This window comes from Porites lutea, chromosome 4, assembly GCF_958299795.1.
Source record: "Porites lutea chromosome 4, jaPorLute2.1, whole genome shotgun sequence".
NCBI classification, from domain to species: Eukaryota; Metazoa; Cnidaria; class Anthozoa; order Scleractinia; family Poritidae; genus Porites; species Porites lutea.
The window spans coordinates 33,477,152-33,503,486 of record NC_133204.1 but is presented as its reverse complement, the minus strand read 5'-3'; the positions used below and the strand labels follow the sequence as shown (position 1 = coordinate 33,503,486).

The following is a 26,335-nucleotide window of genomic DNA, read 5'->3' as shown; positions in this document are numbered from 1 at the left end:
GGATTTTAGGTCGCTCATTGTATTTGGAAAGCAGAGGGTTTGGGGTCCGCAGGACCCATTGGACTAGTCTCTGCATCTTAAAACCAGAAAATGTTTCACTTGGCTGCAAAGACATCATCGTTTCAATGCTCTGAATTTTTATTTTCAACTTTTATTCGTGCATGTTTTGACTTTTTGGGGAAAAATACTGGGGGGAGGGGGGCAAGGGCCCCCGGCACCTCCTTATGCTACGGCCCTGCAAACATATAGAGAAAATAAAAGGTTGAGGTCACATAAAGGTGTATTAGTTGTTGGTCTAGACATCCTTTGTTTCAAAATCTTGATTCGTTTTTTGGGGGTCATTTTTCTGTCTTGACTTAAATATATCACATGGATGATAAGCCACTTTATTTTAAATGGCGCATACTCTACATAGCTAGCTACATAGCTACATGGATTAGTTAAAAATAATAATAATAAAACTTTACCAGCTAATTCACAGGTATGCCACTGTAAATGAAACATCATAGAATACTAGAATATGATTAAAACAATATAAAAGCTATTTACAATTAAAATTGAGTTGTCACATATACAATGCTATTAAAAATTATTTACAAAATTGATTAGAAAGGCGATTCGTCGATACTAAAATAATGCCTCGTTTTCTAACAAGTTGTTCCAGATCTTGGGCGCCTGATACCGCCAGGATTAAGTCCAACGCGTGTTGCGTTGACCTTGGGCATGTTTAAATTGTCCTTTCTTCTCAAGGCATATGTTGTTTCTCGTAATGACATTAACTCATTCAAGTTCTCCGGGCCGGGTTCGTATTAAAATTAACGAGGTTAAAAACCGAACAGAGAATTTTACTCAATCTCTGCTCCATCGAAAGAAAACCGATGAGTCATCTTTGCCTCTCTGCGTTATCTCGTAATAGACGTTATATAACAGACTACCTTGTACTCATGCTGCTTCACAGAAAAAAAGCAACATGTATAAAGCTAAGGTCATAAAGTTGAAAAAACCACGAAAACGTAATATGGGGATTAGTACTGCAATAGAATTTTGCTGTGCAGATGAATGTATTTTTTAAATTTATTTCAACTTTTGATAAAACAAAAACGCCTCAATTGTTGTGATTATGTATAGCTACTTTACAATTGTTTCAAGTCGCGTTTTTGATTAAAATAAGAAATAGACTACAACAGACTCTGCATGACTTGATCAGGTGATCAATTTTCGGTAAACACGAAAACAGTTCACTTTTGAAAACTTTTGTTAGCACAAGCTGAAAGGGCATATTAAATTTAATTAGCCTGAGAATTTTCAGCCCTATATCTCAAAAGTAGCCATTGCAACGGCCGCCGAAAGTTGGAAGCATTTGTAATTTCTTACTTTCCTTGTAATTTCGAAATTTTTAAAACACACATGAAATATTTCCCTAAGCACTACCTAAAAAATTTAGAATTTACAAGGATTTGTACGGAAAACCATGCAAGCGCGGCTGGGTGGCAAAAGTTGTTTTTCTCATTCAAATGCTTCTAACTTTCGGCGGCCGTTGTAATCGCTACTTTTGAGATATACGGCTGAAAATTCTCTGGTTACGTAATTTTAATATGCTCTCTCAGCTTGTGCTAATAAGATTTTTCAAAAGTGAACTGTTTTCGTGTTTACCGAAAGTTGATCACATGATCGAGTCATACAAAGAGCCTACTGTCTGCCCTCGTGGATAAATGGCAAAAAGGGGAGGAGACTGCTTACATTTCAGACTGGAACAAATGTTTTCACAAATAAACCAAAGCAGAACAGAGCTTATGTTCTAACAACATAATCATTATCAGGATAATTTATGTCCTCACCATCCTGAGAAACCTTTGAATTCCGCCTTTCTGTGTCATTGCCTGAAAATCAGGCGTTCAATTCAATAATTATCATATCACTATCCCGAATTCCTTTTGCGGCTCTACAAAGTCATGTAATTTTACTGAAGCATACAAGATGATACAAGGTCAGCAAGTTTAACCCCCTTTCTTTTTTTTGGTTGATGATATTTATGCTGCATAGGTATTTAGATATGGTATGATAGACATATTGTTCTGAGCATATATAATGTTAGCTTTGTCTCAAAGGCTTTCTAGTTCGTGATTGGTTGAAGGAAATTTTGGGTGTGACATTCAGTTTTATAGCAGCACTCTCAAAGCTGAGGTCCCATTCACCCTGGTGATTTGGAAGAGAACGGATCGAAAACAACAAGAGCTGTAAGGTTTATCCCAGTCTTACTTCAAGTCTACCATTATGGTAAGTTCTGGACGGGAAAAGGTTTTACAATGTATTTTATTAATTCTAATTGTTTGTTTTACTCAAGACTCTACTTTCCTTCCAGTTCTTGACGTTTAATTGATCTAGTTTATCCAAAATTATTTACATTCCGCAGACTACACCAAGCGTAAAAAAAGAAATGAAGATAAAGCTTCATATGGACGGTGAAGTTAACGGGCATAAGTTCACGATTGAAGGAAACGGACAGGGAATGCCTTACGAGTAAGTAATTCTTTTAAAAAAAATGTTACATCATTCTAAGCAGGCTTCTGACCTCTTTGCTTCAAACTGGTTTGTTCAGAAGAGATTTCAGTATACATTTTACGTTTTGCTTGTGTGTAAGAGATTAACCAGCAACAATTTGTCTGACCTGATCCTATGACTTTCAACCATAGCACTGCAGAACAAAATATGCTGTTTTTGTTTCCTAGCCTATGATCGTTATGGCAGAGAACTAAAAACCTTAAGGAAAGTCTCTTGCTGACCTGGCTAAGAAATTGATAGCTAAAACTTACCTATCCTTGCCATATTTCTTTTAGAAGAATTTACGACTACAAGTTTTGTTTCTCTTCGGTTAAAAATGCTAGATCGCAAGCTCAGTTTTGTATGTTTTTTTTTTTTTGTTTTTTTTTTTTAACACAAGGAGAATTTACTTGAAACAGACCCTTTATTGTCCCTCTATCTAACGTTTTATGAGATTGAACGACACACCCTCTGTGGTGTGATTAGACTATGAACACCCCTCCCTTTTTACATTATCATGTGATTTCAGCCATGTTACTAAATGTGCATTTTCCCAAGCAAGCAGAAGGACTGTCTCAATGTAAAGGGATCTGAGTTATAAAAACAAGAAGGTCATTAACTCAGACTATACAGTATTTTAGGGTATAAAAGAAAGCTACGATTAAATTAACCAGGAAAACAACTTGCTTTTAGCGGTTCTGAATCCTTGAGTTATGGCCTTTCAGAAAGCGAAATAAGACTTTTACTTGAAATTGAACTGTTGCCTAATTGCGGTCGTATATGCGTTGCATATTAATTCGTCGTTTTCTTACCCAGCTTTGATTTCCCGTTCATGTTTTTTTTTTTTTTTTTTTACGGGAACACACACTGTAAATCGTAGGCAATTCGAAGCACTGTATAAATCTTACAGTTGCCAAGGGCGGTCGTCTTTACGTTTTCTTACGCAACTTTGATTTCCTGTTTATATTTTTTTAGTGGAACACAAACTATAAATCTCAAAGTTACAAGTGGCGGACCTCTTCCTTTCGCCTACGATATTCTAACAAACGCGTTCCAGTACGGCAACAGGGCATTTACCCAATACCCACCAGACATACCAGACTATTTCAAGCAGACTTTTCCTGACGGGTATTCCTGGGAAAGAACCATGGAATTTGAAGACGGGGCCAAAGGTGAAGTTAAAAGCGTCATCAGGTTAGTAACATCTAAGACCTGCAATGCTCAGTACTTTTTAAGTCGTTTTCATCTTTGATATATAATCGCTTTCATGCCCTGCTATTGCGGGATAATGTCTTTCTTTTTAAAATGTTTTAAACTAGAACTGCATGCGTAAGGCGTAAGAAGAAAAAAACCCGAAATTTTTATCTATTATTTATGTAGTGCATAAGTTGCTAACTAAGAATGTTTTTAGTCGCCTTGTCGCGTACACTTAGTAAATCTTGCCCCTCTTTCGTCAGCTTGGACAAAGAGGACAAGGGCTGTTTTGTTTATAAGATTCACTTCACTGGGAAAGACTTTCCAACTAATGGTCCAGTTATGCAGAAGAAAGTTTTGAAATGGGAGCCATCCACTGAGATGATGTACATGAGGGGTGGGGAACTGAAGGGTGATGTTACCATGGCCCTGTTGCTTGAAGATGGTAACCATTGCCGATCTAACTTCAAAAGCAGTTACAAGTAAGTGTTTACGTCCTGAAGTGTTCTGGTAAATCTAACTTACGCAATAAGAAACGTTGTTGCTGCTTGCATAGCCTGGTATACCTCTTGTATTGCCAAAAAAAAAAAAGGTGTTATCAAAAGATGAATTTTGCTTGCTTTAAATGATCAGCGGCACCTAAAGACTGATTGTTTCCTAATACGTCAGAAGTGTCTTAAATGTTTTTCTTGAGGCTTTAGAAGCCCGTTTGGTTAATTTGGAGCTGCCGTACAACTATTAATCTAGTGTTCAGATGTCTTAGGGGAACGTTTGGTTCATTTCGAAAATTTTAGGTGGCTTTTTCATCTCACTCCGAACAGCTAGCTACACTGGATGGCCATGATGGGTCCGGTCGAAATTTCGAGGGCATGGAGAAGCCGTAGATAATTCTAGGTGACGTTCTGTCTTCATACAGAAAATTTTAAGGAGGCCTTTTTAGACAATAACCGCAATATCTTGGTAATAAAAGATGAAAAACATTACCTCGGAAAATCTAAGGTGAGTTGGTAATCAAAAATTTTTCAATATTTTAGGTGAACGGTACGATTATCCCGAAATTTGTAGCCTTAATATTCGAGCTTTAGAAATTTCTAAGGAATATGTTCTCCTTGAAGTAGTTATCTTGCAGAAAAAGGCAGTTTGGAATTGGGTGCCCTTCTAAAGACGTCACCATAAGCAGAAAAACGTTGATGCAGTATGTTTGAAAAGATCGTCCTTAAGCAGTTGAGGAAAATGATAAATAAGACAGTTAATTTCTCCAATTACAGTGGAACCTCGAAATATTGAAGGAACAAGGAACTGGCAAAACAATTTCGCTATGACGAGGTTTTGTTATGTCGAGGTCCTTTCTGATGTATTTCACCATTACTGGGGTAAAGAAAATCTTTCGTTATACCGAGGACTTCGTTATATAAATTTTCTTTCGTTATACCGAGGACTTCGTTATATTGCGGTTCGTTAAATGGAGGTTCCACTTTAGTACGTGCTTAAGGGATAATCGCGCGCGCAGCAAAATCTTGACATTTCAACTGTGGTTATATTCCCTCTATGCCAAGAACCCTACAGCCAATCAGAGCGCGCATTCTATCTTAGGGCGCTTACCATTTGTCAGAACTGGCTAGCCCGCAGACCAATGCATTTGTCAGAAGAATTACACTATTAATCAGGGCTATCCAGCCAGATAAGTTTATTCCTAAATGACATGCTCGGATGTGATGGGCTTTTGTAAAAACTGATTTCGAGGAAAGACTAATATTTCATTTCCAAATTTGTTTCCAAATTATTTTGGTCCTGACATTTGCAAAGCGCCCTTATTTAGTTATTCTATAATAAGGTTTAAGGTACAAAATTCTATCAAGACATCGGAAGCTGTTAACTTGAGGGTAAGTGTAATATTCGTGCTGGAGCAACCTGATGAGGTACTGTTTTGTGCTGATCTCAGCTCTTTTCTTTTTTTGCAGAGCTAAGAAGCCTGCAGGTATACAGTTGCCGAAATATCACTTTATAGACCACCGCATTGAGATTTTGGAGCAAAAAGATAATTTCAACGAGGTGAAACTGTATGAGAAGGCTTCTGCTCGGTATTCTCCTTTTCCAGCTGTGGTCCCCCAATAAAGAAGAGGCTAAAGAGCGAAAAGCCAAGACAACATCAAGGAGGAAAAAAGCCTCTCTGTGTTTAAGGCATGTGCTGGGAATTAGTTTTCGTTACTTTGGATTCAAGAATTCGTTTCTGGAGTTGTTAGAATTCGAATGTAGCTGTAGAGTTCAAGTATAACAAAATAAGTTTTTTTCTTTTTTATTTTTGCATGATTTCATTATAGAGACAGAGTTGTTAAATTCACTTGTAAATAAATACGATAAGAATACTGTAGCTGGGAATTAAACTTGTTGCAGAATTCGGGCGTTATGGACTGTTCATTTGTTTTGTTTGTTTGCTTGTTTGTTTTTTTACTGCAGGCTTGGTGAGTGTTGACTTTTTCTGGTAAATGCTTTTAACAAAAAAAATTATGAGTTAATTTCCTTCCTTGGTTTTGGGAATGCATGGTGGATGCTTCAAAGACTCTTCAAAATCAGACACTCACTCAATTTGAGACAGACAGTCAGTCACCTCCCCCATCCGATCCTTGAGTTAATTTATTTGTTAATTTGAATTAAAACCTTTAAATTGCTTCAAGTTTCTATTATTATTATTATTATTATTATTATTATTATTGTTATTATTATTATTATTATTATTATTGTTATTATTATTATTTAGCTGCAACTTGTCATGGAGATAGTTGTAAAATTGCTTTTTGCGAGTTTCCTTCGTGTCTTGTTTCGATGCTCCTGGACTCTATTTGAGACATCAGCCGCTTTTTCTACCCCTGAAAGGTCGCCGTTAGAGCGGGCTTCAACCGATGGAAACTTTAAACTTTTTCAGATCAATAATCGAGTTTCTAAATTACCTGTTAATTGCAGCGGAGAGATATTTAACTTCAACCGGCTCCTACCGTTAGCCATGAAAGCCAAAATATACCGTTAACCGCAAATGTCTCCACCGCATTTAGGAAAGAGTGGTTACTGAAAGGGAAGGCTTGATGTGATCTCATTTTTTTGCCTATTCCTACAAGGGTATCCCTCTCTCTGAGTAAAACGTGTCACTAAAAAGTTCCAAATATTTATTAATATTTAGACAATGACTTTCATCCTCACCAACTAGCATTTTTATCCATCAAGGAAGGGTAACCAGACTTCAAGATATAAAAATGGCTACCAAAACGTAACTGAAGATGTAATTTGACCTGTCCTACTAGAGTTGCTAGTGTAAATGGATTTGCATTTTCTTCGCTAACATCTTCATTTTCCGTAGATCAATCGCCGGTAAAGAGAAACGGTCTGAATTAGGATATATCGAAGCGCTAATTCTCCCCCTGCCCGTAACATGATAGCCGTAAGACTACTGTGAACCTCGCTAATGCTGAAACCTCATTAGCCTGCGTGGCCGGCGTTGAAAGGAGAAGGGGAGGGGGGAATTTGGGCGAGCGAGGTAGAATCGAAAGGAACGCGTTCCCCTCCTCCCTCCTCCCTCGCGCGTGGTCTCGCGTCCTCTTTCCCTTCCCCTTCCCTTTCGAACGCCTGCCACGCAGGCTAAAACCTCATTATCACCTTTGTGTTGTAATAAACCGGTTCCTTTTAATTTGAGGCTAAAATATTGTCGATGTTCCCAGCGCCACAGACTTTCTACAGTACACCGGATAGGATGATTTGTAGATGGCAATTTCGGCAAACTATTTTGGTATCAAACGAGTTATGCAGCAGAGAACACAGGGTTTTGATTACTTAATGTAAAGATACGCGATTTTTTTCTATAGCTACTTACTAAGCCATCCATTTGATATCTTTCTGTAAATTCCAAAATGGCCGTATTTATACTAGAAGACGTCTTAGACGTCCAGACGCATTAAACGTCTGACTGTTAAGTGCGTCCTGTTTTTACACTAGACGTCTTAAACGTCTTAGACGACTAATTCATTTGTTACGTGTTGCGATCGGACGCACTTAACTTCAGACGTTTTATTCGTCTAACGTTTAATGCGTCTGCCTTATTTCCCGTATTTATACTGGACGTCTTAGACGTCTTAAACGTCCTCTAGTACAAATACGGTCAATAGCCGAAAAGGTTTCGCTGCGCACTGAAACAGCTTCTTCAAGACCCCTTTGGAAAAACCGCTTTTCAAGACACGGAGTTAAAGAAAAGATCCAAAGAGAATGTTGCGTGCAAGGACGAACGCGAGGTTGAAAAAGACAAGGCGAGAAACTACCCTGCAGCTTGCTCATCCAAGAGCTACACAGACGAAATTGAGAACACAGGTAAAGGGAGAGGACGGCGCTCGCGTAATCAGACCGTGACCTTTCCATCACAGGACACACAATCTCAGATCATCTAACGGTTAGCATGGGTTGACAACCATCCCACAGCCCTTGCAGGGATAAGCTCCGGAGACGAAAGTCTGAAGCCGAGAGAAGATTATATACACGACATGAAATAACCGTTGAGGTACACCTAGAACCCAGCGACCGATCATCAAAACAGGAAAATTGGAGAAAATACAACAACACCAAACACTCACCGTGATAAACGTTCCAAGAAAAAAGTAGTTTTTTATGGTTCACTCAGATTCCGTGAGCAATCCATTAAACCAGAAAATGGTCAAAATTCCAGTGGGTAGTTTAGATCATAATGAAGACGCCATTGGAGATGTTTAAAACACATCCTATGCAGGGGTGGATCCAAGGGGGGTGGGGGGGGGCGATGGATTGGGTGGCTAGCCACCCCTCTTTAAAACAGCTCAAAAAAATATATACCGAAATATAATACGTGTCAATATACGAAAATACGTGGGAAAAAAAGAAATCGAGAAAACTATCGGTGACAATATCTCTCGTTAACGTAATCTGGTCAGGAAAATAGGGCTTTCAGACTCTTATTCCTCACGTAATCCTCTTCACCTCCAAGTCTGAGTAAGCTACAGTAGAACTCAGCTCGGAGTAGTCAATCGATAAAAATCGGTATCGATGAAAGCCGATTGCAATCAAGTGATTATTATCGACTTATAACGGAAAACGGAGAAAATCGATAAACTAAATTGCTCTGTCAAATCGATATCGATTTTTCTTGATTTTAGGGAATTATAATGGAAGTCCGACACTGTTGTTTTTTCGCATAAGTTAGATACCGGTAGTACAGCTGAGAAACACATCCAAGAGCAACAACTGACCAACAAGCATGAAAATAAGAAATGTGGAAACTATTACAGACACAAGATTCTCTCTAGAACCCTTTTGTACATAATAACAAAAACGGTTCGGTTTAAACACATTCGCAGTTCTCGCAGGCAAAAATCGCGAGAAATACAACCTTACATAAAAGATTTCCCAGCCTGAAATTCAGACATCCCCTTGAGTCAAAGGGATATCTGAAATTCAGGCTAAAAGATTTCCCTAGATAGATTTGCAACTTTTTCCATTATCAATCGATAAAAATCACTTGACCGCTGACGATTTTTATCGATTTCGATTTTACCTAATGTATTAGCTACTCCGGGAAGTAATTACACGCGGAGCTGATGTTATTTGGAAAGGGTGGCAGATCTAAATCGTGAAAAACTAGGCGCCTACAAACTTGGCAAATATCGGTAGTCAGAAGAAGATTTTTAACCCGGTTTTAAACAAAAGATAAGATTTTTTAAACTTTTTTTTAAAGTCATAATAAACTGTTTGATCCTTCGACTCTCAATTGCAACTCAATTGTCAACAAATTCACTGTTTGCATGAAATGGTGTACTGTCGCAATTTGTAATAATCATCGCACTTTGTAATACCTGTCGCAATTTGTAATAAATCCATCGCACTTTGTAATACCTGTCGCAATTTGTAATAAACCATGTCGCACTTTGTAATAAAAAAGCTGTCGCAATTTGTAACAACTGTCCATCGCACTTTGTAATAAACTAAGCTGTCGCAATTTGTAATAATTCCATCGCACTTTGTAATAACTTTTTGAGAGTAATTAAACTTACTTTGTCAACATTAATATAACGCCAAAATATGCATGGTACTTCATAAACAAAGATGGAGATGACGTCTGCTAGCACGTAACATCTTCGCTCATTCAAACATTTAACTTTATTCACAGTCCTAAACATTTTTTTAGATTAATGTTGATTAGTTATCTGACTTACGAAATGCTGTATTCTTAAACCTTGCTATTGTACTAGGTGGCTTGCATTCAATGGTTACCCGGCGGGTGTACTTCCTTATATGGCCAATACGGGGATGTGCCTCTGGACAGAGCATTGCCAGAGTAGAGGATCTAGACAGAGCTAGACACACTAGACACAAACAAGCCATTATTAAAAAGCATTTAATTTCTGCTAATCGTAATATCCATCCTACATCATTCGAATAAGGACACCAGGAGAGTTCAAGCTTTCCTTGTTAGATCTTATAACAGGTTGACACATCACGTAGTACACCGTTCTTGTCTAACGAGCAATCTTAAAGAAGTAATAGTGGCTTCCATATTTTGGCCAACTAAATCAAACGAGGCCTGGAAAGATTCAAAATGTTTACTGCAAATAAAACAAAACGTCACTAGTGACAAACCTTCGAACCACAACAGAAACCTAAACACAAAATCCAATTAGTCGCTGGCCAATACCTTCGTATGTACCTGTTTTTATAACACTCACTTGGGGTCTTACACTGAGCCGGCTGGGCATTTGGTCCATTATTCTCACTTGATTTGGTCCCATATAGGAACAAAAGGAGTACTCATTCCATCTTAAAACAATTGTTTTCTGTAAGGAGTCCTCTAAAGCAAATACCATGGGGATGGTAAAAAATTCTCCTTCCCTGCGTATATACAACTCGTAAGACCTTGCAATTCTTCCGAGCGTGTCTGGATTACTGTTTTTCTACAAAATGGAAAGAATGGAATAAACCACCCATTACTACTTGAGTTACCCTATCTAAGGATCAAACCAAAGACACAAGGCCAACAACGTAAAAAATGATACTCTATTAAAGGCTCGAGATCCTTAAAAACCTTACCCTATCAGGCGGTACTTACCTATCTAGCCCATCCATATATGGGATTATCCCCCCCCCCCCCCCCCGCCGAAGACTTCACGTGTCACGTGGCAAGCAAACATGGATTTGGACGACGAATGCCAAATTATTCATGAATTTTCTGTTGTTAAATGTTGCCTTTCTTATTTAAATATTTTTGAATTTAAACGTGATTTATATCTTTTTGGTGATATGTCACAGGAAGTTTCATGTCTTTCATAAAAGCGTTTCTAGTTAGTCACGTGATTAATCAAGGCAGAAAAATTTATAGCGGAAGACATGCATGTTTGACCAAAGAAACGAACATGTTACATGCTAGCAGACGTCATCATCTTTGTTTATGAAGTACCATGCATATTTTGGCATTATGGCAAAGATCTGTTTAAGGGAAAGTGAAGTTTGGCAAAAAGTTGTTTCAAAAAAGTTATTGTCACACTTGTCACATAAGGGTTGCCGCCTTCTCTCCTCTCCCGTCCAGTTGCGTAAGTTTACTAAATACTGGAAAACACAAAACTTTTGGTCATGTAGTAAAAGCGACCTTGCAATTTCTTAATTTTTCAAAACTAGAGCTCCGATCATGAATATTCCCAGACACTGAATATTTCGAAAAGAAAACTTCAAACCGCATTTACAGTATGGAACAAACGTTTACTGTATGTTTCACAAGTGTTTGTCCGAATTTTGCCGGAGTACCTGAGACGATGTGCCGATCTAGTTTATGAATTATTAGATATGCGACAAAATACCAATTAAATTGACCGTTAGAAGAGTATAGTACTAGTGACTAATCAGTTTAAATATATAAATAATCTGAGATAAATAAGCAAGGTAATAATTGATTTTAGAACTTTTCTTAATATGGTTATCGCTAATGTCTTCTATTTTGCGCAGTATCTTTTTTGTATCTTTCTGCATGAAACAGGTCACTTTATATCAATAGTGAAAAATGAACTATACAGTCCTGCGGATAAATTGGTCAAAGTTATACTAAGATTTGTATGCTTTTGTTACCAACACATGAGCGGAAATTTCCTTTTATGCTTTATCAATAGTGTTGATTATAAAGAAAACAAAACCAGTTCTCCCTGTGAACGTTTGAAGTTGCAAAAAAGGAAACCTAGGTTGACTGATTTATTTGGCTGCTCTTTCATTCATGGCCTAAATTCCACCATCCATACCCGCTGTCCACTAAATGGTTAAGATACTCTTCCCCAACTGATATATATATATTTATATATATATATATATTTTACGTTCTAAATGTTTACTTTTTTTTATTTGGAAATTATCTTCAGATTTCCGGCATCATAGTAAATAGAAAAGACGTCAGCTGTCGATGGAACGTTGAATAAAAAATATTTCTTAAGTTAACCGAAAATCGATCAAATGGTGATTTTTTGGGGGGGGTCCTGAAATGTACCAGTAAATATTGAAATTAAAAATATTTTTTCATTGTTCGCTTTCACGTTCCGTGAATTTGCGATTTCACAAAGTTACTCGGCTCAGTAGCCTGCGTTGTAGCCGGCCCACGCACCCGTCTAAACCCTTTGTATGCAGAAGGTTTAGAGCGTCTGCGACGCAGGCAACCGGCTCAGCTATAACTAAAAAAATGTGTCATTTTAGGGGAAAAAAAGTAGCTTTATTCCATATTATAATACTTTTCTGATATTAGTGAAATACAGAAATCCGTGTTACTTAGGGAAAGATTATGGGTAGTTGTTTACTAGTGCTCCTTTGAGGAGGTGACTCATTATAAAATACGATCCTTCCAAGATTCTAGGAGGCGGTGTATAAAGGTAAAGCACCATCCAAGAATGGTCGAAGGAAAAATAACTCATTACAGTTCTGAATGATTAATTATCACAAAGATTCCCCTCCCACATAACTCAAGAAACAGAATACAACATCATGAGCTACGCACATGTTTTTAAAATATAAATCATTATTTAAATGTGGTTAAGGATTTTAAGTAAAGTGGAAGTCATTTATAATAATAAATTCAAAATTGCGGATTCAAGATGGTGGATGATTTCAGTTCCTGTTTTAGTAATAAGTGACATCATCATGACATTATTGCCATTGCCAAAATTTATTTATATGTGTTGGCCAACTTCTTGATTATATCAGACAGTCAACTTACTAGTTAAGTATTTTTCGCTTTATGGCTTTATACTTTGAGGAAAATTTGAAAATATATGTTGAGAAATTGTATTTTATGAAAAAAGAAGCATTTCTCTCAAGCGTTTCTTTCGAATCTATCATCATACGAGCTGAGGTAAAAAAAAAACAACTTCAAATCAAACTTATTTAGGGAACGATAGTGGGTTCATGATAGCTGGTCAGTTAGCTGGTAGGTTCATAACAGCTGGTCCAAGCTCTTTAGCTTCATCAGCTACTTCTGATTTCAGATCCTTTGACGGCTGAATGTACAATGTTCTTTACTTCCGTTGCTAGGCAATACAAAGAAAAATAAATGCCTTTCATTTTGCTCCTTTTATAAAATCTCGAAAATTTAGCACATCAATTTTTTGACGTTTGTTTGTTTGCTATTTTACTTCTAAACAACTTATCAGTTAAGTATTTAAATCATACAAAGAAGGGACATGAGCTAACATGAAAGCAGTATATTTATTTCATCAATTAACATTTGACTCCTCTGAAGTCGAAATCCCCAAGAAAATGTTCTTTTTTTCCCAGAAATAAATCTAGAATATACTCAAACTTGATAAGCTTACACTAAAAAAATAATTGAGCTAAGGAAAAACAAATCTACATTGTTTAATTCGCTTATTTGCCGTTAACAATGGATACAATATATCTGATACTAAAATATTTTCGTAGACCACACGTGCGCTACTGGGAAGAAAATCATTAGAAAATTTGAAAACAAATTGCCTTTATTCTAGCTTAAATATTTTAAAATCTACGAAAACTATAAAGCTATGTAGAAAAAAAGGGAAAAAGTGAATCGCAAGATATTTGTTATGTAATTACTGTACTCTATTTTCGGATCCCTGAATACCTGTTCAAATGTATTTAAACAATCACTTAATTGTTTAACCCTAGGAAAAAAGTCAGCTGTACAAAAATCAAAAGTATTCAAAACGTGGCTCAAAAGGGAATTCAAAACTGAAACTCAGGTGTCAAAAATAAGACACTTAGTCCCCACGTTATGTAACAGTGAGAAGAACGTCTCAACTATACATGGAACCTCATTCGAAAAACATCAAAGTAAACTTCGGCGCTCTTTAGATACTGTCATAATTTGATAGTGGATGTGGGGCGGGACGCGCCGCAAAAATTCTGAAAATGCAAGATTACTCTTCCACCACAATATCTGTGCTTGTACTTCTGCCATTACTGGCTGTCTTCGCAGTTGCTGGAAATGTGCTCGTTCTTGGTATCATTGCTCGGTTTAAGAAATTTCGCACCTTTCCAAACATTCTAATCGCTAATCTGGCGTTCATGGATTTACTCCGCGGGCTCATTGAAGCACCCATGTACCTGCTTTGGGGTGTCCTTAATGTCGCATGGTTTACAGGAAAGACTTTTGCGATAATTTCGCTTTTTGTGACCCGCCTCTGTTTCCATCTTAACACCGTCTCCATGTTGGTGCTGCTCGTAAATGTGTCTATGGCAATAGCACTAGACCTAAAATATTTCACATGGAAAACGAATGAAAAAGCTATGGAAATAGTACTTATAGAGTGGGTGGTCTGCTTTGGCGGAACTATTTTGTTGTCGTGGTTTGATTCTGATATCGACCTTCAGGATACTTCTGTTTTCAGTTACCGTCGGGCCTTTTTAATTAAATCAAAAATGGTCTCGATAGTGATTCTCGCAGTGTTTATTTTGACCACAATTGCTATCGGTGTCCTGGTAGTTTGCTTAGTCCAAAGGAAGAAACGCCAGGTGAGATCAAAAGTTTATAATAAGTATTTTTTCTATTTTATTTTCCAGGCATCCTTATGCCACCCTGATAAGGGAATGTGCAATAATTATCAGAAGGGGGGTTCTAAAATCCAATGGGGATGGTGGGGGGGCTAAACTTAAATTATGGTGTAGGGTGGGGGAGTTTAGTGTGTGAGTTTAGTGTTTAATGTCAATTTTTTTTAACATAGAAGGAGGGTTTCAAGTTATATTGATGTTTGAGTGGTACATAATTTATTCAAACTTAACTTCTTTGTTATTGATTTGGCTTCTAAGAATATCACGAATATCAAGAACAGTACATGGCACACCTAGAACCCGTAATTAATAAAAACTTTGCAATGAGGCATAATCTGTAAACTGAATAGCCTTTGTTATTATTAAAGACTTCTTTACAAAAAAAAAAATCAAGAACAAACGTGTCACAACGTATATGTAGTTTGACACAAATCACAAACAAGCAAAACAACTATTACTAAACATGACAATGTGAACAAAAGCTGTGAACCAGGTCCTTGGCTTTCCCAATAAAGCATGATTTGCATGCAAGTATAGATCACGCAGAATTTGTCAGTTTGTGAAGTAAATATTGAGAGATTTTCTTCTTCAATATGATCTACTTGTGGGATCCTATAAATATCAGGTCCGGTACTCACTGATAACGGGGCTTCCCCCTTATGAACGGACGCGCGCAAGGGAGACACGCAAGAACCACCCCCCCCCCCCCCCCCTCCAGGTTATTGCACAGGTTATTGTATTATTGCAAAGCCCCTATTAAACAGAGTGTTGGATTCGCTAGGATTTGAACAGTCTCGGAGTCGGTTATTCCCATGACCTATGATATGCTGGAAGCTTGTTTACAATCAAACCAGCAACGTTCATATCCAAGTCTTAGGTTTTTATAATTTCTCAGGAGAAGAATGTTTCAATAAAAAGCCTCTTGGACCAGGGCAAATCGTTCTCGGCGTAATATATCGGTGTAAGATATCTAAGTAGCTCTTAAAGCAATGACATACAATAAAAGCATTTGAATATTACAGGTTCATTTGCAATAATAATTATATTTTCATTTCAGAAATACAATATCTTTTATCATGTTGAATTGAAGAGAAAATTTATCATTTTCTGATTCTTAGGGATGTAGAGTCAGGGATGGTCTTATTTCAACCATATGTAGAAAATATAGCGCATTAACCTGATTTGATGGCATTCTTTCATAGAGAAAGCGGTTAAATCTGCCCCGACTCCAAGGCCAGGCCAGACTTCAACTGGATATCCAGGCTTCCAAAACTGTCATTATTACTGTACTTGCATTCCTAGTGTGCTACATACCGCCCCTCTTAATTGCAATCCTGGGTCCTCCTAAAGCTGATCCCATCAAAGTGCATTTTCCTCGTCACATAGCTTTCCTTTGCACGCTCCTTTCCAGCGGGATCAATCCCGTCATCTTATGTTTTCGAACGAAAAGGTTTCGCCGCGCACTGAAACAGCTTCTTCAAGACCCTTTCGGAAAAACCGCTTTTCAAGACACGGAGCAAAACAAAAGATCCAAAGAGAATGTTACGTGCAAGAATGCATGCGAGGCTGAAAAAGACAAGGCGAGAAACGACCCTGCAGCTTGCTCATCCAACAGCTACATAGATGAAATTGTCAACACAGGTAAAGAGAGAGGACGACGCTTGCGTAATCAGATCATGCCCTTTCCATCACAGGATGCACATTCTCAGATCAGGCCATGGTTAGCATGGGTTGGCAACCATCTCACAGACCCTGCGGAGATAAGCTCCGGAGAAGAAAGTCCAACGCCAAGAGAAGATTATACACAGCATGAAATAACTGTGGAAGTACACCCAGAACCCAGCGACCGATCATCAAAACAGGAAAATGGAGAAAATCCAGCAACACCAAACACGTCACCGTGATAAAAGTTCCAAGACAAATGAAGTCTTTTTTATGGTTCACTCAGATTCCATGAGCAATCAATTAAACCAGAAAATGATAAAAATTCCAGTGAGTAGTGCAGATTGCAATGATGAGACCATTCTGGAGATGCCTAAAACATATCTTGTGAGCCAAATATCAAGCTCCATAATTATGGACGGTCCTGCGGCCAATTAAGACGTAGACGTTAATTCAAGTCCCAAGGACGACCCATCAAACCAAAAAAAAATGTGCAAAGTCCAATTCCCGGCACAAATTATGCAAGATGGGTCAGGCCATGGCCAGATACTGAACTGAGATCAACCAGGCCAGTAAATCAGAAAATGACAGGAATTTATTATAACTAGATTTCTCGGAGGAAGTCTTTGTTGAGTGAGATTTATTAGCGAAGGGAGAAAGCCTTGAACAGGAATGTTGCGTTACCGACCAGTGCAGTGGGTCTAATACAACAGTGAATTGTGGAACTTAAACGGGTGCCGTACCCAAGCTAGGATCGTTTTTCTGCCTTTCCATTGCAAAAAACTCCTAAAATATGTGATATTGCGGTTATAAAATTCTCTATTTCCTGACAGCTACGGAAAAAAGCTGAAAAACAAAAAGCTTCTGGTCCTTTTGCTCTGTAAAAAAAGCGAACTTCCAATTTCCTAAATTAAATACTAGTGCTCTGAGCCTCTGATCATGGATATTCCCAGACATTGCATATTTCGAAGAGAAAACTTCAGACGAGATTTATGTTCGACAAGTGTTCGTCCGAAATTTTGCCAGAGTGTTTAATGTTCCCGTCTAGTTTATGTATGATTAGAGATGTGGCGAAATAACGGTTAAATTGTCAGTTAGAAGAGTATAGTACTACCGACTAATCAGTTAAAATATGTAAATAATCCGATGTGAATAAAATTATAACTGACTTTAGAACATTTCTTTGGTTACCACCAATTTATTCTAGATATTCTATTTTGCGTTGCGTAGTTCAAACCAGTCTTCCATTTTGTGTCTTCCTGCGAATGAAATCACATGCATTATAAAAATAATAAATTGAGATGAGAGTGGCCAGAAAAATGAATAATTACACAGAATTGCGAGTAAATTGGTCAGAGTAAGCCTAAAATTTTCAAGCCTAAAAGCGAAAATTTCCTTGTATGTTTTGTCAATAGTGTTAATTATTGAGTGTTCTCTCTGTGATCGTTTTGACGCGAAAAGAAAGAAATCTAAATTGACTGGTTTATTTGGCTACTCTCTTATTTTGTCCACGAATTAAATTCGACCATTCACACCTAACTGGTTCAGGGACCGCGCAGGGGGGTGGAGCTGGAGGACCCCCCCCCCCCATTACTTTTTCAGATGTTTTTTACTTTGGTTACCCCGATCTGTCACTTACCACAAAAAGAAGGTGTAGTAATCTGACAATCCTGAACACCACAAACAGAGAACAGACAAACTTTGTCTTGAGCTGTTGCCAATGAGTTTGTCGCTCTTAATGATAATCGGAAAGGCAACTTTGGCACCTTCCGAATCCGACTTAAAAATGTCCGGGTGACACTCAACCGTTTTGTGTGTGGGCCAAAGTCTATTCATTTAAATTTTGGTCTAACGTGCGGGCTAGGTTGTAACTTGTTGTTATAAGTGCCGATGAAACAGTTACAAATTTATATTACTATTAGCAGTTTTAGATGGATTTATAGCCATTTCAGAAGACTTAAATTTGAAATTTTCCCGGGGGAGCATACCCCACTACCCCCTTAGTTCGCTCACGCTTACGCGTTCGCATTAGCACCCCCGCATGAAAATCCGCTCCGCGGGCCCTGTGGTTAAAGATAGTTTTCCCCAACAGACCGATATATATTTTACGTTTGGATTTTTACTTTTTTATTTCCCTCGTATTAGAATTTTTCGCAACTATCAATGCTCGTAATACAAAGGAAATTCGTAGTTATTTTGTTACAATGTTCTCGTAGATTTCGGCATAGTAACAGAAGTAGAAAAAAACGCCAGCTCGCGATGCAACCTCATTTAAAATATTTTTTAACTTTACCAAAATTCGATCAAATGGTGATTTTTTTTGGACCTGAAATATACCAGTAAATATTAAAATTAAAAAGATTTTTTCTTTTTTTGCCTTCGCGTTCCGGCTTGTGCAATTTTACAAGTTTTTATGTCTCAGCTGTAACTTGAAAAAATGTTTTAAAATGTGTCATTTTGGAAGAATGCCATACTTTCCTGAGATTGATAAAACACAGAAATCTGGTTTACTTGGGGAAAGACTGTGGGTTTACAGTTTACTTGTGCAATTCCTTAGAGAAGGAGACTCATTATGAGTTACGTTTTCGGGGGGTGGGAGCAATTTACACTGGTAAGCCCCTTCCCAGACCAGTCGAAGGAAAAATCATGACAGATCTGAATGATTGAATATCACAAAGATTCCCCCGCCACATCGAGAAACCGAAAATTGTATCGTGAGCGACGTACATTTTCAATCAAAATTTCAGTGTTTCGCCGGATTATAAACGCCGACAGCCGAGAAAGTGGATACGTATTTTCCCTTTCCTTTTTAAAATGTTTTCACTAAACCCTATCCGGGCTGGGGGACCTTGCTAAAACGTGGAATAACTTCAAAACCGTCCACGCTATGACCGCCAAACTTAGCGTTTTTTCCTAAAATTTATCTGGGAACATCTGGGAAGATTTTTTAAAAGGACTTTAAAAAGTCCTCGTGACGTGTATATTAGCATTGACGTTACCATGGAAACCGAGTTTGTTTGCCATTTGCATTTTTTTTTTCAATAAAAAGGTTTTTATTTCTACTTTTACCTAACGAATTATTATACTACACTTAATTTAGGATTAATTTATCAAATTTATTACAACTGCTCCACTGTAATCCAGGCTTATTTGCGATTAGTTTGAGAACAAACAAAAAAAAAAACATGAATCTGTATATGACTAAATGGCAGATGCGGGGTTTAATTTTCATAAGTGTTCCTTTCCCTTTCACAACTTGCAGATATTTTTTTTTTTTTTTGCTTATTATTAAGCATAGTTTTATACACAGATTAAATTTGCCATTAAAATTACCTGATTTATACGGATTTTAAGTAAACTAAAATATATTTAATAGATTCAAAATGGCGGATTCAAGGCAGCGGATGGTTTCATTTCCTTTTTTGTAATAAGTTACATCATCATGACATCACTGTTATTGTCAAAGATTACTTATGTGTTAACCAACTTCTTGATTACACCAGACACCTTCTATTTCAGTATTGTTTGCTTGATGGCTTTATATTTTAAGGGAAATTTGGATTCTGCAAATAAATTCAACAATATGACTTCGTAATTATATCAAATTGCCATTATGTGTCACTCAAATTATACCTAGATGTTACAATGATAAGTACATTATTCTGTGTAATTTTGGTGGCCGTATCATGAGGGTCAGCACATTTTGTTTAGTTTTGCCAGTCATTACCTTTATTCGCAGATAGTGACTGTTTCGTGACACACAAACATGTCTTAAGGATATTATTTTTAAAGTTGTAGACAACAGAGATAAACTTTTAGGAAGATAGCCTTTTTAAAAAATTCGTATAGGCAATCCCTTTTTCATCTTTTTCAGTTTGTTCATTTGTGTCCTTACCTTTAATGTTTTGAGTCGTTCGTTTAATTTATCTTATGCACAGTTAATCAGACAGCACTTCAATGGGTCGGAATTCCAGGATTAATTTCGTGACACAGCTCCCTTAAGTGTTTATTTTGAGAACAGTTTGCCACGGTACTGAAAGATGACAAACTTCGTCAAGCAGAATTGTTCCCCAGAATTCCCTGTTCAAATTAAAGATGATTACAAGAATGGCAGTCAGGTGTTCATTACGCGAGCTAGTCTTAAATATGTAACAACAATAAAAATGTTGTGACTAACACGGACAATGTTATTCAAGAAACTTGTGACTTATTTAACGACTGAACTGAGGGCAACTGATACTAGGGCAACCATAATACTCTCAGACTTACATGCAAACTTATACCCACACCGTGACACAAGGTAAAGAGAGTGATTGTAGCCCCCCTTCCCCCTAGCTTTTTCGTTACGTTACGATATAATCGGCTCCGAGATAATCGGGTCCGCTGAATTGAGAAAGCGCAAACACGAAAATAAAACGGGAGGAAACTTTTTGAGGGCCGTAGGTTAGAAAACTGTAATAGGTTATTGCGCTTCCCTCTTTGAATAAAGTTATTGTATTGTGTTGTATATTTTGAAAAGTCTGTCTACCCTTAATAGATAGGCTGTTATGTCATCTACAAAATGAATAGTTATTACATATGTTAATATTTCAGGATAGATTTGCAAATGGCGCTGTTTGGGGCCAACAACTTCCTCCAACATGGCGGATTTTTTTTAATCAGCTTTTTCACTAGCTTTTTCCACTATATTTTTCGTTTTCCCCCGAAAGTCTTACTGAGAAATAAACATACACCTTTCAACAGCTTAACGTGTAAAAGATGCTTTAATACATCTTTACGGCTACTTTACAACTACTTCTGGCTTAGAACAAGACTCTAAAAGCTTACAACATCGCATTTTTAAAAATACGTTTAAAATTTTACACCACACCTCAGTTGTCATTCAATATATCCTTAGCTGTTCCAGGCACCGAGATAATCGGATCCGCTGAATTGAGAAAGCGCAAACACGAAAATAAAACGGGAGGAAACTTTTTGCGTGCCTTTTTATTTTGCTTCTTCCCCACTATCTGAGAGCCTGGAACAGGCTAATATATCCTACACATATGAGCCGATTTCAACCAAATCCTGGGTGCATTTCTCAGAGATGAACGAACAGCTATTGAAATAGAGAAGAGCCCAGATTAAAAACAAAAAATGAGGGGATGGCATCCACCCATTGCATTCTCCCCCTACTCCCCTCTCTCTTTTAGGTTCGAGGGTTAAAAAGCTTTTCACCTAGGCACGACTACTTGTTGCAGTGCCGAGCTAAGGTCCGACCAGGCCTGCTTTTCTGAAACGCTCCACTTTGTCTCTTCTTAGGGTCATAAAACTGAAAAACGCTTTAATCTCGTTTTTTATGTCTCTTTTGAAGAAAGCATAAGCCAAAGGGTTTACCGCGGAGTTTAAAATTAACATAGGCACGCTATAGTTGAAAGCATTACATTGATCATTCCAAATATTAATGAAAACACATCGAATATAACTTCCGCAATAGATAGGGAACAAGACTGTAACAATTGCCATCATTATCAATGCAGATTTCTCCCGACGCTTGTAGAAACACAATTTTCTTGCTAAGACGTTTGCCGTTCGGTTTTGCATGTATACAACACGAAACATTGACGTGCAGCAAAAGACTATCATTACACTTGGAAGAAAGAAAAATAATACAATAATCAGCCAAATAAGTACGAGCTTGCCTTTCGACGTAAATAAAAGAGAGGATTCTACCAGGATAATACCAACTGTTACTACCCAGGAGAACGAAATGAGCTGGATAACACGTGTGGAAGTCATAAAGGTCAGGTATTTCAAAGGCTTGACAACTGCTATGTAGCGATCCAGTACTAAAATGCACATATTCATCGCTGATGCATCCTGGAACAGCCACCTAACGAGCTTTAGGCCTTTGTCAAGACCTTTTGAGTGACTTTGCCCAATCAGTTCCAAGAAGAAAAGCAAAGGAACCACGTTCATTCCAACACAAAAGTCTGCTACTCCAAGAGATACGATAAATGCGTTGGTTTTGGTTCGTAGATGTCGTCTGCTGCAAACAAGGAAGATAATAAACCCATTTCCAGTCACGGTTATAATTGAAAGAAACCAGCCAAGCATCCAAAACCAAGTTTCCATGTTTGTACTAGCCGTGGATCACAGAATTTATCAATCTTCGCTAGTTTATCTGTTTTTACTTGTAGATGATGTTTTTAGGCTGGTCAAACTTGCCTAATAACCAGTTAGCGGCTAACAGAAACAGGAAGTCCGTCGAGATCTGACTAACAGAGGATAGGCTCGTTATTCAATTGGTGAGACATGCTGTTTTATTCTAAATGTTAATTGCTTGTAGGTTCCCCGGTGCATCCGTGTTTCTATGCCGGAAAACTTTTTAACTACTAAGCTAAAAAGGCTGCCTGCTGCCTCGTATTATTCCGTGGATTTTTCAAATAGAAGAGATTAACTTCCTATAGATAAAGCTATCATATATTAAAATAGCCTTGACCAGAAGACATCTGACAGCACCTAACAACTTTCCATTTATTTATTTGTTGTCTCATTGATGACGGTTTGTGTTCGAGATGTATGGTAAATTGCAGTCAATATCCCAGTTTCCAGCTGTTTCGGTGCAGCGTATTATTTATCATACAAAAAGTGAATGATTTCTACCTTCAAATACGCATAAACATTCTTGCAACTGCGTGGCAGTTTCAGTATCAATTTTTGTTTCGTTTCGTTTTGGCTTTTTTGTTTTGATATGCTGAACTAGTGTGTTAAAAGGGTTCTAAACGTCTATTAAGATGTATTAACGCCAGTTAACTCTGATCTGTCCACCTCTTGGAAAACGTCTCCTTTTCATCCAGACGAGACAACTAGGCTAATTTTCTACGGGAAGCCTAAAGTTACCTCAGTGCATAAATTATAGCGCATGTTTCGATAATGTTAGTCACGATGTCTATATGACTTTTTATCGGTAATTTAACAGGGGGCATCACAGTCGTTCATCTTCCCTAAGCAAGGTGCGAATTCCTCACAGAACTGCCGCCCGTGCTAATTTCGTAACAAGAGATTGTTCGTAATCATAAACAACAAGTGCAACCAACGACGGGTTTCCACCTAATCATTGACTAAAAACAGTTTTTAGGCTGCCCAGAGTACTTTTAGATCTCTAGAAATGCATTCTAAGCGGCGCTATAAAATCAGTATCTGTTCCGTCATCCTAGGGGAACTTGAGTATTTTCGAAATTACGAGGGCTTCAGCATTATTTTCCCGAAAATTTTAGACGCAATTTAACTTGTAAAGAAAGTGAGAATTTTACTGACTCACTCTTCCCTCCATAACCTTTTGGAATCCGGGAATTTTAGGCAGTTCAATAATTATTCATGAAGGGAACGGTCATCTAGAAACTTTTAACCTTCCTCAAGCAGAAGAAAATTCTAGGCAAATCTGCTTCTCTTATCAGATATTTTACAGAAAACAGTTCTATCTGAGCTTTCTACATGAATCAGGGAGGCCGCAACATACAGGAGTAAGAGACTTTGAAGGTGCATTGCAGCACGTTAAAAGGTGTGTAGCAGGAGTTTCAGACAGCTAAGTGATATTTCAAAAATATCTAGGAGCAAGCCATTCGACTTCAGAGCAAGGTCTGGAGCAATTTTTAAAGAGTACCTTTTAAGGAGTAGCACGATTAGCAATCGGCTTTTGTTTTCAGAATAAGCAAACACTGGAATTACTTGTCCCGAAACTTCGTACAGGTGACTTGTTCTACCTCAGAGTAATTTGTTTTAAAAGACATATTAAGAAAATGGACCTGGAAAGTTTTTTGCTCGAGAAATGTCCAACTGGCTGTTTTCTATGTCATTCTTAAACTATAATCCTACAATTTTTAACGTTGCACATACACGCATAAGTCTACATTTCTGTTACTTATAGTATGTTTTATATCTTGAAGGTTTTTTTTTTTTAATTCACACAGATCTAAGTATAGAGTATATTTTTTTATTTTTTGTTATTTATAAATAACAAAAAATAAAAAGTATACAAACTACGTCCTCGATCTCCATAATTCTAATTCATAAGAACTCAGCCTCATTCATTAATTGTTAAATATCCTTTTTTACTTTTCCGGAATTAGTGCATTCAGGGTAGCATATTAACAGCGGAGCAAACACACCAAAAAATAACATGAAAGAGATCGAACTAAGAATTTATTTCCTTTAAATACTATAATATTTGAAAATAGATATATGGTATAAAATACTTGTTTAGTCCACTGAAAACAAAAGTCGATTGCTAATCGTGCTACTCCACTGAAAATATGTATCCACTGCCAATATGTCTGCATAGTTAGGTTAAAAAGCTCCCAGTCTTTTCATTGGCGGTGAAGTGAAAGTCCGTAGGTTTAGTTATTTCGTCGTACAAGAAATGGAGATCTTCACTCGTTAATTCTGTAGCCTTTGTTTCAACTTCTTCTCTGTTACCATCCTTATTCATTTCTTTTTTGGCATTCCCTTGCACTGAAGAAGAGTGCCTCGAACGATTTCCACTGGGTGGTCCAGTGAAGGATCTCCACCGGTGCAATTGGGAGCTGTTGTCACGGAGCGGCGTGGATTCTACTATTACAAAGGACTCGCTTGTTATTTCTTCCTGTTTTGTTAAACTTTTCAAGTTTATGACTCGGAAAACGTAAAGTATTTTTCTTCGTCCTTTTCTGACAACAGTGTTCTTGTCACTCACGATTTTCCTTTGATCCTGATGGACTAAATTAATTTACTTTTTACACATGCAGTCGGTATCTTCTAATCCTTTGATCTGGTGCGAGATGAAATAGATTATAGATTTTTCAATTGGCAATTCACTCACTTGTTTCAACAATTTAGTTTGAAATAGCAGTTCCTCTTGCGAAAATTATACCAGTTCGTCCCCCAAAAATAATAAATACGTCGTTAAAATCGATGCAATGAGCTCTCAGCAAAACAGGAATACAATGTTTGAAAATCTAACTGCACTGATTATAATAACAAAACAAATCTGTTGAAAAGCCAATTACGTCAACGAGCAATTAAGGACAAAATTAGCGGATTGGACTACACCAGATCATCAAAGCAAAAGATTAGTACTCTGTAAAGACTAATATATAGATTTAGCCAGGGCTAAAATCGTCGTAACGGTTCTAGTTATCTAATTTATTAGGGAAGATCCATATGACTTTTAAGGGTGTGGCTGGGTGATTTTAGGGAAAAAATAATTTCCAAACAGTGCAAGAATGAAACAACATCTAAAATCTTACACCCAATAAATAGCAATCACCTTGGGCCACAGTAGATTAGACGTGGAAGACAAAATCTACCCAAGCAAAATGACCTATTTGCCCTGGACAGTCCCGAAATACCCGAAGTAGTCATTCGATAAAAATCGATAGCAATCAAGTGATTTTTATCGATTGATAACGGAAATCGGTGAAAATAAACTTAGTAGTTGTGTCAAATCGATATTATCGATTTTTCATGGTTTTAACGATTTATAACGGAAGTCCGCCATTGTTGTTTTTTTTGCATGAGTCAACTAAGAAAACACATCCACGAGTATCAACTGATCAGCAAACATGAAAATAAGAAATGTGGAAACTATTACACTCAATTTTCTCCCTTTATTTAATTAGTACATAATAACAATAACGGTTCGGTTTCATTACATTCAGTTCTCGCAGGCAAGTATCACGAGAAATGCATCCTCAAATAAAGATTTCCTTTTTTTCTTCCTAGCCTGAATTTCAGACATTCGTTCGAGTCTGGATTCAGGCGAAAATATTTTCCTCGATAGATTTTCACTGTTTTCCGATATCAATCGATAAAAATCACTTCATTGCTGACGATTTTTATCGATTTCGATCTGTATCTA

The 26,335-nt window shown here is 37.4% G+C and overlaps 1 protein-coding gene across 1 annotated transcript; it reads left to right on the top strand.

The window, feature by feature from the left end:
• Positions 1-2,096: 2,096 nt before the first annotated feature.
• LOC140933354 (GFP-like fluorescent chromoprotein cFP484) lies at positions 2,097-6,134 on the top strand. The gene is made up of 5 exons (XM_073382894.1): positions 2,097-2,277; positions 2,414-2,520; positions 3,517-3,735; positions 3,999-4,217; positions 5,697-6,134. Exons 1-5 carry the CDS (start codon positions 2,275-2,277, stop codon positions 5,848-5,850), a joined length of 702 nt encoding a protein of 233 aa, XP_073238995.1. The 5' UTR covers positions 2,097-2,274; the 3' UTR covers positions 5,851-6,134.
• The last annotated feature ends 20,201 nt before the right edge of the window (positions 6,135-26,335 follow it).